Below are 18,095 nucleotides of genomic sequence, written 5' to 3'. Positions count from 1 at the left end.
GTAATAATTCGAATTAAAATTATTAATTGTGATCAAATTCATACAACTAAATTATATTTTATTAATTTTGATCAAATTCAAACAACTAAATTATATTTGATTAATTTTGATAAAATTCATTTATTACCGTCGATTTGGCGATTAGTTGGTAAATACAACTTTTTATTTTTATATTTCGCTTTTCTCCATATTTACCGTTATGATCAATTTTGATCAAATTGACCAAAATTCATCAAAATATCATAAAATTAATTTCATTTGTCAATTTTGATCTATTTTTTTTATTTTGCGCTCAGATTCCCATGTTATTTTCAATGAGGAAATATACGTACTGTGTTGTCAAAAACATTTTCGGTTGCCATGGCGAAACTAATGTCCATTGCAACTTTTCCCTTTGGTGATATTTCATGTAACCATAAGGTCTACATACCCACCTAGTTTCAACCAAATCGGTGATTGTCACCTCGGGTAGTTTCCTCCGTGAGTCTAATCCAAGCAGCGATATATTCCCAGCAATTGGAGAATTTAAATTGCCAAAAGAAACTCAGTAAATGAGTGTATTCTTTTTCTGAGATTTTTGTTGTAATGGTTAGGTAGGTCGAGCGGGTAATACAGCCTTAGTTAGCTTAATTAATTAGTGCGGGCCAATTCAGATACCCATTCCGGTTTTGGGTTTTAACCGATACCGGGTTTAAGATTTTACCGATTCCGATATCAATACTGGGTTTGAGGTTTAATAGATACAGATATCGATGCCGATTTTTAGGTTTAATCGATACCGGTTTAGAGGTTTGCATATCGATACCGATTTTTAGGTTTAATCGATATCGATTTTTAGGTTTAATCGATACCGGTTTTGAGGTTCGCTTGATTCCGAGATCGATACCGATTTTTAGGTTTAATCGATACCGGTTTAGAGGTTTGCATATCGATACCGATTTTTAGGTTTAATCGATACTGATTTTTAGGTTTAATCGATATCGGTTTAGAGGTTTGCATATCGATACCGATTTTTAGGTTTAATCGATATCGATTTTTAGGTTTAATCGATACCGGTTTAGAGGTTTGCATATCGATACCGGTTTTGAGGTTTAATCGATACCGCTTACGAGGTTTTCCCGATTCCGAGATCGATACCGATTTTTAGGTTTAATCGATAAAGTTATCGACAAAATCTGAAATAACAGCCGACGTAAACTACAGCTTTGACCAAATAATAGGTGAAAATTGGTAATGACTTCTTAATATCGGCTGCCGAATTGGTTTTCACAAGAGATTTTGTTACGAAATGAAATATGCATTACGTAAATATTCTCTTTCAGTGCAAAATTGATGTAAATTAGATTAGTGTATTTAAAAGGATGTGTTCGAAAATTATGAAATTAAATATTTGGACCTAAGTTTCGGTCAAACAAAAGTAGTTTGGCCAACCAACAACGAAGAGTCGAGTATTTTCCAGTTTAGAAATTCGTCAGGTTTAATAACATCACCTCAACGCGACTCCTTATTTATTTTTGCCAAACGGGGTCAAAATCCGAGCCTTACATTTACACACCACCAACCCCATCTCTCGGAATTTTTTTATCGTTAAAGATCTCTTTCCTAGATGTCGCTGCGGCGGCTCTATTAATTAGGTCTAAGCCTCGCCGAAAACTAGCGAAAAGAAGAAACTCGGAAAGTAGTAAAACTGGCAGTAAAATTGGCTAATTCTCTAGCTCCGACTTTAGATCTTTTCATCCCCCCCTCAAAACTCCCCGTTTTACGCCCCTAATTATGAAACTGCGCTGGCCATTTTCCCCGAAACTCCATCCCAAAAAGAGTGTCTAAAAAGATATATCCTTTTTTATATCCCCGCTAGATGGCGCTGGCCGCATCCTCCTAATGATAACGGGGGGGGGAAGGCACGGCACGCGACGGAGCTTTTTAATGAGAGTTAAACCCGTTTTTCATCGATTATGAATCAGCTGTTACTTATAATCTTTCATTTCTACCCCCTTCCTTCCCGCTCCCCCCCCCCCCCCCCCGGGGATCCACAGGGGCGTGAAAGTTACAGATTTTTACTTCTATTTTTTTATTCGAGCGCTTCTGTGCAGGCTACAGAGGTTTTTTTATCATTTGTTTTTTCACTGAACTACAAGAAAAGGGGCTTTGTTTCGATTTAATTGTTTAGTTTGATGCCTTGTATGGGTTTAGTTAAAGTTTGCTTTCCATTTTTTGCTGAACTTCATTTGTTTTTTTTATCGCGGCCATATTTCAAAAGTTTACCCCAAATATTTACTGCTGACATAAGTAACAAAGTCAAGCATAAGTATGACAGTTGTTGTATTATGTAAAATGGTAGATGGACTATCATTATAGGGACTTGGCAGCGTGACGTATATAATACGTCATCCGTGCTTTTTCTAATTATAAAATAAAATACCAGCGTGGCGGCCATATTCAAGTTCCTATTCTAACGCGTGAAATGAGCTAATAATTACCAGAAATGAATAGTCGAAAGGTTATGCCAAAATTTTAAGAGCGCCAGAGAGCTTCAAAGTGTGGCCTACTAGCCCCTGGAAGTAGGCTGCAACAAGCGCCAAACCAAGCAGCAGGGACTTTAAATACTGTTTAAGTTTACTTTTTTACGCTGGTTACCTCGATTTGTTTTACCTACCACACGAACCCAAACCTTAATGTTCGCATTTTCCTGCTGCTTGGTTTTGCTCTTGTTGCGGCCTACTTCCAGGGGCTAGTAGGCCACACTTTGAAGCTCTGGCGCTCTTTTAACTCATCGTAGGAATATGGGAAAAAACAGGCATACTTCTCAACTCACCCCCTACAACTCCTTTAAATTTTTGTATCACCTTTTGAAACACCCTGTATACATACGGTATAATGGCAATGAATAATTTTTGTTATATTACCTTATATTTACGCTTAGACCAAGTAACAAGGAACGGTACACTCAATAAGAAGCAATGTTAGCTTATAGCAACGTCTGACGGCAGCGCTGTGGGGGCGACTTTCGGAAACTTGTCTACTCAAATAAGAATACTTGATAAATCGTCCAGAGCTTAGAGGTGATTTATGTGCCACAAAAGTAGATATAATTCAAACCAATTTCTCGTATGATAATGAAAAGCAATTGTAAATTTATTAGTATTAATTAAATCACTTTCTCCCTATTTTCAGTACTGCAATGGTCATAAATCAATTGAATCATCCAATTCAGCTTCTATTAAAATCAAACTAACTATATTGCTACTTAAATTTCACTTTTTCCTAACTAATTTTATCGAAATATTAAATGCTAGATGGCGCTAATAAAAGTGGGAGGAACTTTAGTAGTAGATCATGCTAGCGAGGAAAATAAGACTCGTAAGTTCTAAGGAAACCTATTTACATTTTCAAAAAATGTAATAAGGACTTACTAAAATGTACAAGTTTTCCCCGCGGTAAAGGTCCCCATATGGAGTTCCTATAAACGTCTAGCGAATAGGGTAGATAAGCTTTTTTTTCCTTGGAATAAAGAGGTAAATTAAGGAAGGGCGTGTGTTGGAAACAGAAGCTCGACGGGCAAGTGGCGCCATCTTTCGCGACTACCGGGAAATTTCTTCCTTCCTATTATTATTGATTACGAAAGATAAATGTCTTTTGAAACTCAAACTATTCCAGCCCACCACCTCGGGCCCATTTTTTCCCCGGGTATCCGTTGTCTAAAGCTTATTACGGGAAGGCGTGAAGCCCCATCTAGCGGCGAAAAAAACCCTTCTCTCTTTGAGGTTCTTTCTTCGAAAATGAGAACCTATTAAATGAAGGCTTCAAAAAATCCTGATAAGAAGAATGAGTTTTTACTCCTCGTAAGTTTGACGATCTTCCCTTCTCCCCCGCGTCAATTTTCGCGTCTTTGATACGGAATATCACGCTTATAGTGAGCCGAGGCTTAGTTTCATACGGCTAAGCCTTGGACTCTATATTCGGGACACTCGAGAAGGTGGTTGTTCGCGGGCGGGTCGTGATTAAAGCTTCCGTGGAAGTAATTACTTTAATGAGTAGCTCGTAATTTCTTGTTACTTTCGCCGAACCTCTCCTAGACGGCGTGATTCGCCTACTCCGTTTTAAAAATTCCTCCTCCTAAAACTAATGAGAGAGATTATCTATACGTAAAAATCCTCGTTGTTTTGGGGCACCGTTGGACATTTGAAAGGCGGGTGTTACGTTGTGTACCGCTATTTAGCGCCATCATTTAATTACGGACGTCACGTAACCAGCACCGCCATCCGGCTTTTAGCGGAATTAAGGTGTTTAATTAGCGAGAAATTTTACTTGGATTTTGTTTTGGATGAACTTGGAAATAATAATGTTTATATTTAACTGTTGTTAATTAGTCAATTATAAAATTAAGTTACAATAACTTTGAACTCAATTTTACACAATTTTGTCGGTTAAAGTAAGTGTAAAGATCCATATATTTTTGGTGTATCACCTAATTTCACAATTCTGCTAAGCTACCATTTGAGGTCAAAACTTATTGAAATTTAAAACGTGTAAATTAACGCTTACTTTGACAAATATTTAAATAATAAATTATTTGCATCGGAACATAAAATTTATATGTTAATTAATTAATTAACGTAAATTTTTGAGTTTTATTGGTTTATTTACCTCGGGTAAAAGGTAAGTTGACTTAAAAAACCTTGGCGGGCATTTTCCTAATTGGAACCATTCTCCTAATCCTAATGGTTCTCGAGATAAATTTTGAATGACCTTGAACTAATGTTTCAATGTCATCATAAGTTACAAATTTCGAACTACCCCACTCAGTTTAGAGTGTCACGACAATTTTGATCCATTAGATCTGGTAGTTTTCGATTTATAAGCCGTTAAATGTCGTGTCTTGATTAGAATACCACACATGACCTTATGGTTTTTGGTCTAACATTTCTCGGCTTCCCATTGGTCAAATTAGATTCTTCTACTAATGTTAAAATAGGTTGTAGCATAAGTAACATTATAACAATAAATATGACACTTCCTATTGCTTTAATGCTAATTTTCTAACCGAACCTTTTTTCGGCATTTATACTCACGACTTACCGTTAAAAATTTTAGCCTAATATCGGAGAGCACGTTCTGGAGTCGCGAGGGGCTTTGGCTTTGTTTCGAAGCCCGCGTGCGAATCACGAGTGATAAAAAACATGAGCTCGTGGCGCCGAGAAAAACTTTTTTAATTTTTATCATTTTAGCCGTATATTCCGCCTATCTATCGGAAACCATCCTTCGGCTTAGCGGAAGTCTCGCGTATTTTAGACACTAGAGGGCTCTGCACTGAGAAAACATCTTGATTACGCAATAACTATGAAAATCAGTTTGGTTGTAAATTTCGTTAATTGTCATACTTATTGTAATTATGTTACTTATGGCTGTAGTAAGAAAAATGCATTGGCAACTTAGGCAAGTGTCATACTTAATTTTATTCCGTTACTTATGATACGTGAAAGTGCGTTTTCGTTTGAAAGTATTTACATGTTTCAAAGAGAAATTCTTTGAAATTAAATGTCCTGAAATGCTCATAATGTCGAAATGTTAATAACAAGATGTCACGAACATTTGAGTACACACAATCCCTTCGATTTATTCAGAAAATCATAAATTGGGAAAATGCACATCATCTGGACCTCTGTTCATGTACATTGTATGTTTAAATCAACTCTTATGACGGGTTTTTCAATTGATACTAAATCCAAATATGACAGTAATGAAATGACCTTGTTTTAATGTTGCTCTTACTTTTAAAAGTCTACGAGCGGGTGCTAGAGTTCAATTAGGAATGTCACTCGTAATTGATAAATAATAACTTAACTATGGTAAGATCTTGTGACGCAAGCCCAACATCATATATTTCTACTTTTAATTCATTTTGTTTTATATACACACCTATTACGACGGCTTCGGCGGCGGCGGCGGTGGCGGCGGTGGCGGCTACACCGTACTCGAATTGCCTATTTTTACACTCAACCTCCCCGAGGGAATTACGCGTAAGAAAAGGCAATTCAAAATTAATATTCCAGAGTGGCGTTTTAGAGGAATTCGCCTTTTCACTTCGATTCTTAAGAGCGTTTAGCGATCAATACGCGAAACTGTATCGTAACACGAAAATACATTTATGGGATTTTGCCGGCTGGTCTAATGCGGTTTTTGAATCGGTTCGAAATGTGCCAAGTTGTTTGACGGATGTTAAACCTTGCTAGAACGTAGTTTTTATTTGACTATACGGTACGTAAAGAATGCTAGATATAGCTCATTATCCAGTACTTAGTTTTATTTTGTATTATATGAAAACAAGAACGTGTTCATTTATACTAACAAGGAGACATCCCGAAGTGTAACACACCGATTTTGTTCAAACTCGGGGATTGGTAGACCTTCGTGTAACTTGAAAAATTCTTAAGGGAATTTATTCAATGGGCAACCGTTTTACCATGGCAACGAAATTTTTTTTTGACAACAACAAATGGAAATTTTCCCATTGAAAATAACATGGGATTCTGACCGATTCCTAGCCCCCCCCCCCCCCTTGTGAAAAATTTGAACAAATTGAAAAATTTGGATAATGCCAAAAATAGAAAAAAAAGATAAAAATTGACAAAAATAACATCAAAATTTATCAATTTGAGGTCAAAATCGCAGGTTATTTTCAATGGGAAAATTTAATATTTTGTGTTTTGATAAACATTTTTCGTTGCAATGGTAAAACGGTTGCTCATTGAATAAATTCCCTTTAGGATTTTTCATGATACATGAAGGTCTACTAATCCCCCGAGTTTGAACAAAATCGGTGGGTTACACTTCGGGATGTCTCCTTGTAAGTCGGGAGAATAACTGTGTTGAGACGACTTTTAGCGTTTCTGCCAATCCACCTCACACTCTGCCAGAATGCTTAGTAACCGGTACCGCACTGGTTCCCTAAAAGTGACGTCTTCAGACGCGATTGAAGCTTACGTGGGTGACGTATTTCCTCTCCCCCCAGGGAAACTAGGTAATCAGGATTCGTATACGACCTGGAAAAGTCAGGGAATTTTAAAATGTTTCCAAAAGGAGAGCGAAAGCTCGGGGAATAGTCAGGGAATTTTAAAATGTTTCCAAAAGGAGAGCGAAAGCTCGGGGAAGAGTCAGGGAATTTTAAAATGTTTCCAAAAGGAGAGCGAAAGCTCGGGGAAAAGTCAGGGAATTTTAAAAGGTTTCCAAAAGGAGAGCGAAAGCTCAGGGAAAAGTCAGGGAATTTTAAAAGGTTTCCAAAAGGAGAGTGAAAGCTCAGGGAAAAGTCAGGGAATTTTAAAATGTTTCTAAAAGGAGAGCGAAAGCTCAGGGAAAAGTCAGGGAATTTTAAAATGTTTCCAAAAGGAGAGCGAAAGCTCAGGTAATTTTAAAAGGTTTCCAAAAGGAGAGTGAAAGCTCAGGGAAAAGTCAGGGAATTTTAAAATGTTTCCAAAAGGAGAGCGAAAGCTCAGGGAAAAGTCAGGGAATTTTAAAATGTTTCCAAAAGGAGAGCGAAAGCTCAGGTAATTTTAAAATGTTTCCAAAAGGAGAGCGAAAGCTCAGGGAAAAGTCAGGGAATTTTAAAATGTTTCCAAAAGGAGAGCGAAAGCTCAGGGAAAAGTCAGGGAATTTTAAAAGGTTTCCAAAAGGATAGGGAAAAGTCAGGGAATTTTAAAAGGTTTCCAAAAGGATAGGGAAAAGTCAGGGAATTTTAATAGGTTCCAAAAGGATAGGGAAAAGTCAGGGAATTTTAAAAGGTTTCCAAAAGGATAGGGAAAAGTCAGGGAATTTTAAAAGGTTTCCAAAAGGAGAGCTAAAGCTCAGGGAAAAGTCAGGGAATTTTAAAAGGTTTCCAAAAGGAGAGCTAAAGCTCAGGGAAAAGTCAGGGAATTTTAAAAGGTTTCCAAAAGGAGAGCTAAAGCTCAGGGAAAAGTCAGGGAATTTTAAAAGGTTTCCAAAAGGATAGGGAAAAGTCAGGGAATTTTAATAGGTTCCAAAAGGATAGGGAAAAGTCAGGGAATTTTAAAAGGTTTCCAAAAGGAGAGCGAAAGCTCAGGGGAAAGTCAGGGAATTTTAAAATGTTTCCAAAAGGATAGGGAAAAGTCAGGGAATTTTAAAAGGTTTCCAAAAGGAGAGCGAAAGCTCAGGGGAAAGTCAGGGAATTTTAAAAGGTTTCCAAAAGGATAGGGAAAAGTCAGGGAATTTTAATAGGTTCCAAAAGGATATGGAAAAGTCAGGGAATTTTAATAGGTTCCAAAAGGTTAGGGAAAAGTCAGGGAATTTTAAAAGGTTTCCAAAAGGATAGGGAAAAGTCAGGGAATTTCAATAAGTTCCAAAAGGATAGGGAAAAGTCAGGGAATTTTAAAAGGTTTCCCAAAGGATAGGGAAAAGTCAGGGAATTTTAAAAGGTTTCCAAAAGGATAGGGAAAAGTCAGGGAATTTTAATAGGTTCCAAAAGGTCAGATAATTTGAAAATGATTCAAAAATGTCAGGGAAAAATCAGGGAATTTTAAAAGGTTCCCAAAAAGTCAAGGAATTTGAAAATGGTCCCAAAAAGTAAGGTAATTTTAAAATGACCCCCAAAAAATCAGGCAAACAAATTTTTGAAAGAAAATATTTTTCTATATTTTTACCTCAAACCATTCATTTATTCTACAAAAATGGTGAGGGAAAATTTGGCAATTAAGTCAGGGAAAACGTGGAAATTTCAGGGAATTTAACTCCGAAACTTTTGTACGAACCCTGACCATGGTGGAGTCGTCTCGAAGTAATAATTCTCCCCACAGCATAAATAAATAATCTTGATGAAACGGTGAAATAGCGAATCGTCGGTCTATTTTTGTCTAGTTTTTCTTTATTCTAATTGTGAGTCCTTTTTTCTGTGTTTTTGTGTCTCATTTTTGTCGTGGTATATGATTCTACTTGGTGTTCCTTTTATCTCCTTGCATCGAAGCTCGAATCCGTGTCTCGTAGTCTATCTCTGTTCTCTCGGCAGCCTCTCTAACCATTCTCCTCTCTCTTCTCCAAGATGTATTTACTAACACCGGCTTTGGTTTGTCTTACTTTCTTACTCAATTGCTGCTCAGAAGCTGATACCGTTCGGGACGATTTTAATGACGATATTCGACCTGTTGGTAAGCCTCCGATTGTCACCTTTTTCTCTTTCTCCGCTGATTGTCAAATAATCTACGGCTTCTTCACTCGCGTATCACTCGCCTCAAGAAGGTATTGGTGTGAACGGAGAACCCTGATCGCCCCGTGATTCCTTGGAGAAAAGCCACGCCCTTCGGCCCTCTCTCTCGGGGACACATTCTCTGTTTACACGAATACGTTCTTGCTTTTTAAACTTCAAACTTTCTTAAATAATCATGGTTGCCACAAGTCAGGAAAAAGTCGGGGAATTTAAAGAATTTGAGATAAATCAGGGAATTTTAAGAATTTGAGATACGTCAGGGAATTTAAGAATTAGAGATAAGTCAGGGAATTCTAAGAATTTGAGATACGTCAGGGAATTTAAGAATTAGAGATAAGTCGGGGTATTTTAAGAATTTGAGATAAGTCAGGGAATTTAGAAATTTGAGATAAGTCAGGGAATTTAGAAATTTGAGATAAGTCAGGGAATTTAGAAATTTGAGATAAGTCAGGGAATTTAGAAATTTGAGATAAATCAGGGAATTTTAAGAATTTGAGATAAATCAGTCAATTTTAAGAATTTGAGATAAATCGGGGAATTTTAAGAATTTGAGATAAATCGGGGAATTTTAAGAATTTGAGATAAATCGGGGAATTTTAAGAATTTGAGATATATCAGTCAATTTTAAGAATTTGAGATAAATCAGGGAATTTTAAGAATTTGATATAACTCGGGGAATTTTAAGAATTTGATATAAGTCAGGAGATTTTAAGAATTAGAGAAGTCAGGAAATTTTAAGAATTAGAGAAGTCAGGGAATTTTAAGAATTTGATATAAGTCAGGGAATTTTAAGAATTTGATATAAGTCAGGGAATTTTAAGAATTTGATATAAGTCAGGGAATTTTAAGAATTTGAGATAAGTCAGGGAATTTTAAGAATTTGAGATAAATCAGGGAATTTAAACTATAACCCGAAGAGTCACCTACACTAAAATTAAAACTGAAGTAACAAAGATTAAAATCTGATAAAACTAAAATATAAAGTTCAGAAATGACAAATTTTGTCCTTAAATAAGGTCAGGAAAAAATTAGGGAACTTGAAACTGGAATTGTTTTGTTGGCAACCCTGATAATGTAATTTATATTTTACTACTTGGATAGATAATTAATGCAATTTTTATACTGACACCTTTATGGTAAGCCTCCTTATATATTTTAGAAATAGATAATGCCAGAAGCTTATAAATACATTTCTTAAGAGAAAAGTAACTATCACCCTATACTGCTAATGTTATTTACTTGGAACATGTACCTCCGTAAGCTCCCTTGAGCTTACGGAGGTGCACGTTTCATTTTTATAGCCTAGGTTTTCTCGGAAGAAATATATTATCAACTTCTGATGATAGAAAGTAGCGAGAATGAATTCAGTTCACTATGAATGTGGAACTGCTGCTTTCGCATAGTTTGTAGAGAAAGGTCGTCCGCTTCGACTTTTCGTGAAGCACTTTCGCCATCTATGTTTACGTTTGGTCATTAAAAAGCGGACGAACTTTCGCAACGAAGTAAGCGATAGACGCTCCAATAAAACGTCTTCAACGAAATTGCCAAAAAGTAATAATTCCTAGAGCCAGGACCTGCAAGTTACTGTTTATACAGGGTGTTTCAAAAGGGTATGCAAAAGTTTGAAGGAGTTGTAGGGGGTGAGTTGAGAAGTATGCCCGATTTTCCCCATTTTCCTACGATGAGTTAAAAGAGCGCCAAAGGGCTTCGAAGTGTGGCCCCCTGGAAGTAGGCTGTAACGAGCGCCAAACCAAGCAGCAGGGAAATGCGAACATTAAGGCTTGGTTTCGTGTGATAAGGTGAAAATGAACTTTGTAAACAAATCGAGGTAACCAGCGTAAAAAGTAAACATAAACAGTATTTAAAGTCCCTGCTGCTTGGTTTGGCGCTTGTTGCAGCCTACTTCCAGGGGCTAGTAGGCCACACTTTGAAGCTCTCTGGCGCTCTTTTCACTCATCTAAAGAAAATTAAAAAAAAAACAGGCATACTTCTCAACTCACCCCTACAACTCCTTCAAACCTTTGCATACCCTTTTGAAAAACCCTTTGTATAGTGCTTGTTGAAATAATGGAAACTTTTCACTTGTACGGTTTGCAACAAGTATTTCCTTATAGCAAAAACACAACGGTTTTTTTACAGGTGAAAAGTTACCATTCTTTCAACAACAGTAACTGGCGGGTCCTGGTTCTCATAAATATTACTTGGTGATTTACTTGAAAAGGTTTTATTTAAGCGCCTATATTTCCACGTATTTTCTCAATAATTTAGTAGTGTTCTTTTATAATGAATATGATATGATTTGAAACGTAGCTACGATGAATATTTGACTAGGTTGTCTAATGTATGTCTGGTGTTTTTGCAGAGGCTGAGCGTCTCAAGCGCATGTACCCGGAAAATGAGCGCCTTATAGCCAACATCCCCAGTCGCTTCTTCGAAGTCATCTATCCCGTTCAGGTTCGCTACCACCAGAAACTGGGCATTTCTACTCGAGATGCCAGTGCCAACAAAGTAAGTCCCATCGCGGAGACGAAGGACCAGGAGTCCCGATGTTCGGAGAATGGAGGTTGATAACCAAGGGGGTACACACCGGACCTTTTTTCGCGCGTGAAGTATTCGGAATTTATTTTTTATTATTTATTAGTTTTTTATTTATGCGAAAATGATAGTACAGTTTGTATTAAAAGAAATTCTAATGCACAATTTCCCTCCTAGCTAAGCTGAGCTTGTATTTAGGAGGGCAATGTTTTATAGATAACAAATTTAACATTCATAATTTGAATAATACATTATACTTCTCTGTACACTGAGGGTTTATCAGGAAATTACAAAGGAAAAAAAATTAAATTAAACTATGTCTAAAAAGTACATGCATATAATAGTTAGTTCTATCGCAAATAGTTCCATTAAGAATTTTAGAGTGTTATTACATTTGACCAAATATAGTTTTTTAATTTATTTTTTAATGAATTTGAATTTGAAATTGGAATTGGCGATTTATCAATTTTTAGCTCATTAATGAAGGTATTGAAAAATTTAGGACCCAAATATATTAAACTCCTTCGTACTAGGGCAAAATTTGCTATGGGTAAACGAATATTTTGATTAGCAACAAAGCGAGTGCGGTAGCAAGAGCGCCACCCATAGAGTGGAAGGAGCGCGTGAAACACTAATTCTAACGGGCCAAGTTGTTTTCGAGGCGTGTATAAATATAGTCCGAAGAGCGATGGTATTAACTTACTTTCTACGCAGACTTAGGTGGGGTGGCGGAGTGGTTAGCACTTTCGCCTCGCAGCAAGATTAGCCGGGTTCGATCCTAGCTTGTGGCACTGGGTGAAAACTCGGAACAACTCCTTCCGCGTTGAGTTTGCAAGTTCTCTCGTCACTAGTTCAAAGGGGTTTTCCCCCGGACTCTTCGGTTTCCCTTCCATAAAAACTTGTTGAGGTTAAAGGTAATAGTTATTGTACGGAGCTGGCATGAAGGGCTAGCCACCACCCTCCTACCCATTGTAACCCGGCCATTGTAAAGGTGGTATAGGGTTAGTACACGACCTGGAATACCTGGAAAAGTCAGGGAATTTGAAAATGTTTCCCAATGGTCAGGGAATAGTCAGGGAAATTTTAAATGGTCCGAAATAGTAAGGGAATTTTAAAATTACCCCAAAAATAAATCCTGAAAATAAATTTTTGAAAAATGTCTTAAAAATACGTAATTAGCATTTTTAAAGATTTTACCTCAAAATAGGGATGCACCGATATGGGTACAGCCGATATATCGGCCGATTTTATCGGCCTAGGAGAGCCGATATATCGGCCGATATTAACAAAGTTACCTATCACAATATTATGCTTTTTTGTTTACTCTCGTAACCACCTGTTAAAAAATGATATGATCTATGGCTTTTGGAGTCGAAAAACCACTTATGATTCCTGACCGTTTTGGACGCGAATAATTATTTCCTACAACAGCGATCAACTGGCCTTTTTAAAAGGAAATGTAAGGTTGTGGCAATAAATGTTTTCCATTAATTAGTTAGTTGAGTATCGCCTTTTTTTAAAGTTTTTCCTGAAAATATTTTTCTAATACCAGAAGTATCGGCTAATATCGGCCTCGCTTAAGCCGATATTGGCCGATACCGATATTTGAAAAATTAGCCGATATATCGGTTACCGATATATCGGTGCATCCCTACCTCAAAACATAAATTTATTCTACAAAAATGGTCAGGGAAATTTGGAGATTTAGTCAGGGAAAACCTGGAAATGTCAGGGAATTTTATTCCGGAACTTTTGTACGAACCCTGGGTAAATGGAGTGCCTGCGAAAAAAGACCCGGTGCTTACCCCCTTTTTTTGGCAGAATGCCAGCGGGAGAGGGAGGGGGGGTGGGCAACATCGGGTGTTCTTTTGCACCTGAGTGTTCGTGGTGGCGTTTAATGGCGTACCCCAGCGGGTGAATCAGTGGCTTTGACGTCATCCCTTCACGTGCGAAACATACCCGGTGTTGACCCCCTCTTGCGTAAGCCTGCCTCCCCATTTTCGCTGTCACGTGAAAACTGTCTTACAACACGACTCCTTGTCCTTTACACCATGGTGCCTTTATACGTATAACCGCCTCCGTAGTTGGTGCTCTGACCAACTCTCAACCGTCTCTTTCAGACAGGAAAGCACTTTCATCAAACTTCATTGCTCATTAAAGCTTTCACGTACAAGTTCCGATTGGAGCTTGAGCTCAACACGTAAGTGATTTCGTTGCGGATACAATATGGAGATTAAGCACCTACACTTAGACGTCACGTAAATAGTTAAAATTGCATTTTGAAGTTTTAACAGGGTTATTAAAATTATAATTTTTTCAGTTTTAACTGGGTTATTAAAATTATAATTTTTTCAGTTTTAACAGGGTTATTAAAATTATAATTTTTTCAGTTTTAACAGGGTTATTAAAATTATAATTTTTTCAGTTTTAACAGGGTTATTGAAATTATAATTTTTTCAGTTTTAACAGGGTTATTGAAATTATAATTTTTTTCAGTTTTAACAGGGTTATTGAAATTATAATTTTTTCAGTTTTAACAGGGTTATTGAAATATAAATTTTTCAGTTTTAACAGGGTTATTGAAATATATTTTTTTAGTTTTAACAGGGTTATTGAAATTATAAATTTTTAGTTTTAACAGGGTTATTGAAATTAGAATTTTTTTCAGTTTTAACAGGGTTATTGAAATATAACTTTTTTAGTTTTAACAGGGTTATTGAAATTATATTTTTTTTAGTTTTACATGGTTATTGAAATTATATATTTTAGTTTTAACAGGGTTATTAGAGTACAAATGGTTGCGCAGCTCGTTCGTTAAACTAATTAATTGGCGACTGCTATCATGAAAATATTTAAAACCATTTGAAAATTTTAATAATAATAATTAATTTTTTTTATTTAAAACTTACATTTTACGTTTAAAATAGTGTTATCTACAGAAATATAATTAAATAGAAAACATTAACCAATTTCTCTAAATTATTAGTAATAAAAATGTTAACAGCCAGTTCCGTAAATCGAACCAAAGCATGATAACTGTAATTTTATTTCAAATTCTGAACACTCGGTAGGGCTGAGGTAGCACTACCCATCGGCTGTGTGGGAAAGCTCGCTCTTATTTTAACGGGGTGGTTTATACGCTAATAACCGCCTTTTTAAATTCTTGAATCAAATATAGTTTATTAAATTTCGCTACCTGAGAGCTAAGGTCAAACAAGTCCTTTTTTAGTATATTTTAATTATTAGATTACTATTGCAATTATTAAAAATATAACACTAAATCTTATTTTTCTCAAAAGGGGCTTTTTGATTTGTTTGACCTTGGCTCTCAGGTGGTTTTGGTTTTATTCCTAATTATTTGAATATTAATTTATTTTGTTTGCGCTTAATCTCTCTATTTCTTTAATTAGAGGCACGTATCTAATTAGTGTTTCTATTTTCGTAGGCATTTACTTGCCCCAAACCTGTTCCAAAAACATTTCCTTCCTGAAGGTGCCCAACAAATTTCTACTCAGGTATTTATTTTATAATCGCATTCAATTTTCATTTAGCTTACGGTCAAGATCTTATTTAGGTTGATGAGAACGTACCTTCGTAAACCCGCTAGCGTGATCTACTACCTAAGCTCCACCCTCATTTCAAATTGTTCCATTTTCCCATTTGAATAGCGCCATCTATCGTTCGTAATATCATTTTCTATAATTAGATAGAAAAAAGTTTAAGTTAGATATTCCTCCCTACTGGGGGGAACTAATGTTAATTCCCCCTCCAACCTTTGGGTCGATTTAAAACTTCAAATTGACTAATTAAATTTAAGTTAGTTAAATTAAAATTTTTCCTCAATTAGATAACTGAATTCTTCAAATAACTGAATTTAAATCTAAGCTACTGTAGCGACATCTTTAGCTCAAATAATAAATAAATTATACTTGAAATTAAGAATCTCTACGCTATTTCTTGGTAACTTATTTTTATTAAATCTAAAAAAATTAAAGGCAAAAGAGTGTTAAATCTACATTCCGTTTTTAATTATTTTGAAATAAGTCCCCGACAGGTGGCGTTACTTTTAAATTTTCAATGGGGAATTGGTAGCATGACGTAGATAATACGTCACCCACGCTTTTTACAATTGAAAAAAAAAGATACGGCGTGACATCATGCTGCCAAGTCCATATTGCGATTTTCAGTCACGCTTAGATAGTACTTTTCGCTTCTATAAACGGCTAGATAGGTACGTTCACAGTAACCTAGATCCGTTCTTTGGATGGTATGATGATTCTATAATGGTATCTTTGGGAAACAGGAAATAGAACATTGCTACTATCATGGGACAATTAAAGACTATCCCGGAGCGGTCGCTGCCTTCCGAACTTGTAGTGGTGTCAGGTAAGACAAATATAGCTCCACAATTACCTCCACTAGCTCCGTAATTACCGACCTTCGGGGTCTAACAGATTCTTCAAATACTTTGGCGCCCACGAATCCTAAATCGAGATTCGATTAGGCTAAGCCCATAAAAATATTTAATGGAGGAAAATCATTTGCATTAAGTTTCCTAAAATGTGTATTAGAGCCAGAAATGATTTCGAATAATCCGTTAAAAATCCAATAAAACAAAACCGTATCTCTGAACAGTTGGACGGATTCGTTGGTTATGTATTTAACTTTCAGGGTTGCCATAGGTCAGGGAAAAGTTAGGGAATTTAAAAATGCATATATAAAGTGCGGGAGAAGACAGGAAATTAGTCAATGTACGGGTAAAGTCAGGAAATTTGTAAATGCACATAAAAAGTACGGGAAAAGTCAGGAAATTTGTAATTTCACATAAAAAGTACGGGAAAAGTCAGGAAATTTTTAAATTCACATAAAAAGGACGGGAAAAGTCAGGAAATTTGTAAATGCACATATAAAGGACGGGAAATGTCAGGAAATTTGTAATTTCACATAAAAAGTACGGGAAAAGTCAGGAAATTTGTAAATGCACATATAAAGGACGGGAAATGTCAGGAAATTTGTAATTTCACATAAAAAGTACGGGAAAAGTCAGGAAATTTTTAAATTCACATAAAAAGGACGGGAAAAGTCAGGAAATTTGTAAATGCACATAAAAAGGACGGGAAAAGTCAGGAAATTTGTAAATGCACATATAAAGGACGGGAAAAGTCAGGAAATTTGTAAATGCACATATAAAGTACGGGAAAAGTCAGGAAATTAGTAAATATACTTAAAAATCCTTGAAAAGTTTGGAAATTTGGCAATTGTTCATAAAAAGTACGCTAAAAGTATTTGAAAATACGTGACGTCGTAAATAGGTAATTGTTTCGTCATTTTATGCTTAACCTTTCTCGCGAAATGTAATGCTTTGTTGAAATAGTTTTAAAACCGATAGGATTCGTGATATATCGCTCAGTAAAAATTGTACACCAGATTTCGGATTACCAAAGATTTTTTCATTAGTATTGATGATTTCCCATTTTTTGTCGAAGTCATGATTCCCAGGATTGTTTATTAATTTCCAAACTTTTCCCCGATTTTCAAAGATTTCTTTTGATGCTAAAATAATCTTGGGTTTTTAAGATTTCCATTTTTTGTCAAGGAAATGACTCCCTTGATTTTTCATTGATTACCAAACTTTTCTTTGATTACCAAAAATTTCCTAAATTTATAAAGATTTCTTTAAATGCCCATTGGTTCTATGATTTCGAAAATGTTTTTTTTTAAGATTTCCATTTTTAATTAATTTCCAAATTATTTTGATTTTTAAGCAATGCATTAAAGATTTCCTGATTTTTATTATTATTGATTTTTTAAGATTTTGCTGGTTAAATCTTTTTAGGTTCACTGATTTCTTAATATTTGGAAATCTTTGTGCAAATTTTATTGATTTATCAATCTTTTTTTTTTTGAAGCTCGTTATGAGCGATTGTAACGGGTGGGACAATTCAATCCGCTCGTCCATTTGATTAATCAGGTGCGAGATATGTGTTACGGCCACGCCAACGGGGGGATACTTGGGGATAGGGATGGGGCACTCGTGGCAGAAGTGGACAACGGCCGTCCACAAAATCTGCCTCCCGGACGCCTGGGATTACAGGAGTGAGCCACTACTCCCGGCATTTGTCAATCTTAAATTGATAAATCTTAAAAAAAAAAATACCACTTTGTTAATCAATTATTTTGGACCATAGAATTTTTTGAACTACCCACGACAAAATATTTTATCCTTATTGTTACTAGCATCTTCTAATCTAGTGTACTATTTTTTATAGTGGGATTATTCATGTAAGAAATGAAACATTCGTCATCCATCCATTTTATGGAGGAGACCTCTCGGTTCGTATCACTC

General features: G+C 35.9%; 1 protein-coding gene across 5 annotated transcripts in view; it reads left to right on the top strand.

Moving 5' to 3' along the window:
* Positions 1 to 18,095, top strand: part of mmd (disintegrin and metalloproteinase domain-containing protein mind-meld) — an 84,153-nt gene that overhangs the window by 36,215 nt on the left and 29,843 nt on the right. For 2 of the 5 annotated variants that reach the window (XM_090161336.1, XM_090161335.1), the window contains exons 2-7: positions 9,108 to 9,155; positions 11,577 to 11,722; positions 13,870 to 13,949; positions 15,195 to 15,264; positions 16,053 to 16,135; positions 18,019 to 18,082. In XM_090161336.1, coding sequence (XP_090017462.1) covers positions 9,108 to 9,155; positions 11,577 to 11,722; positions 13,870 to 13,949; positions 15,195 to 15,264; positions 16,053 to 16,135; positions 18,019 to 18,082 — 491 coding nt within the window. Of the gene's footprint in view, positions 1 to 8,974; positions 9,156 to 11,576; positions 11,723 to 13,869; positions 13,950 to 15,194; positions 15,265 to 16,052; positions 16,136 to 18,018; positions 18,083 to 18,095 lie in introns of all 5 variants that reach the window. The other 3 variants (XM_090161337.1, XM_090161338.1, XM_090161339.1) reach the window with 3 other exon arrangements.

This window comes from Leiobunum rupestre, chromosome 10 (assembly GCF_980474605.1).
Source record: "Leiobunum rupestre chromosome 10, qqLeiRupe1.1.hap1, whole genome shotgun sequence".
Taxonomy (NCBI): domain Eukaryota; kingdom Metazoa; phylum Arthropoda; class Arachnida; order Opiliones; family Sclerosomatidae; genus Leiobunum; species Leiobunum rupestre.
This window is presented reverse-complemented; position numbering and strand designations above follow the sequence as displayed.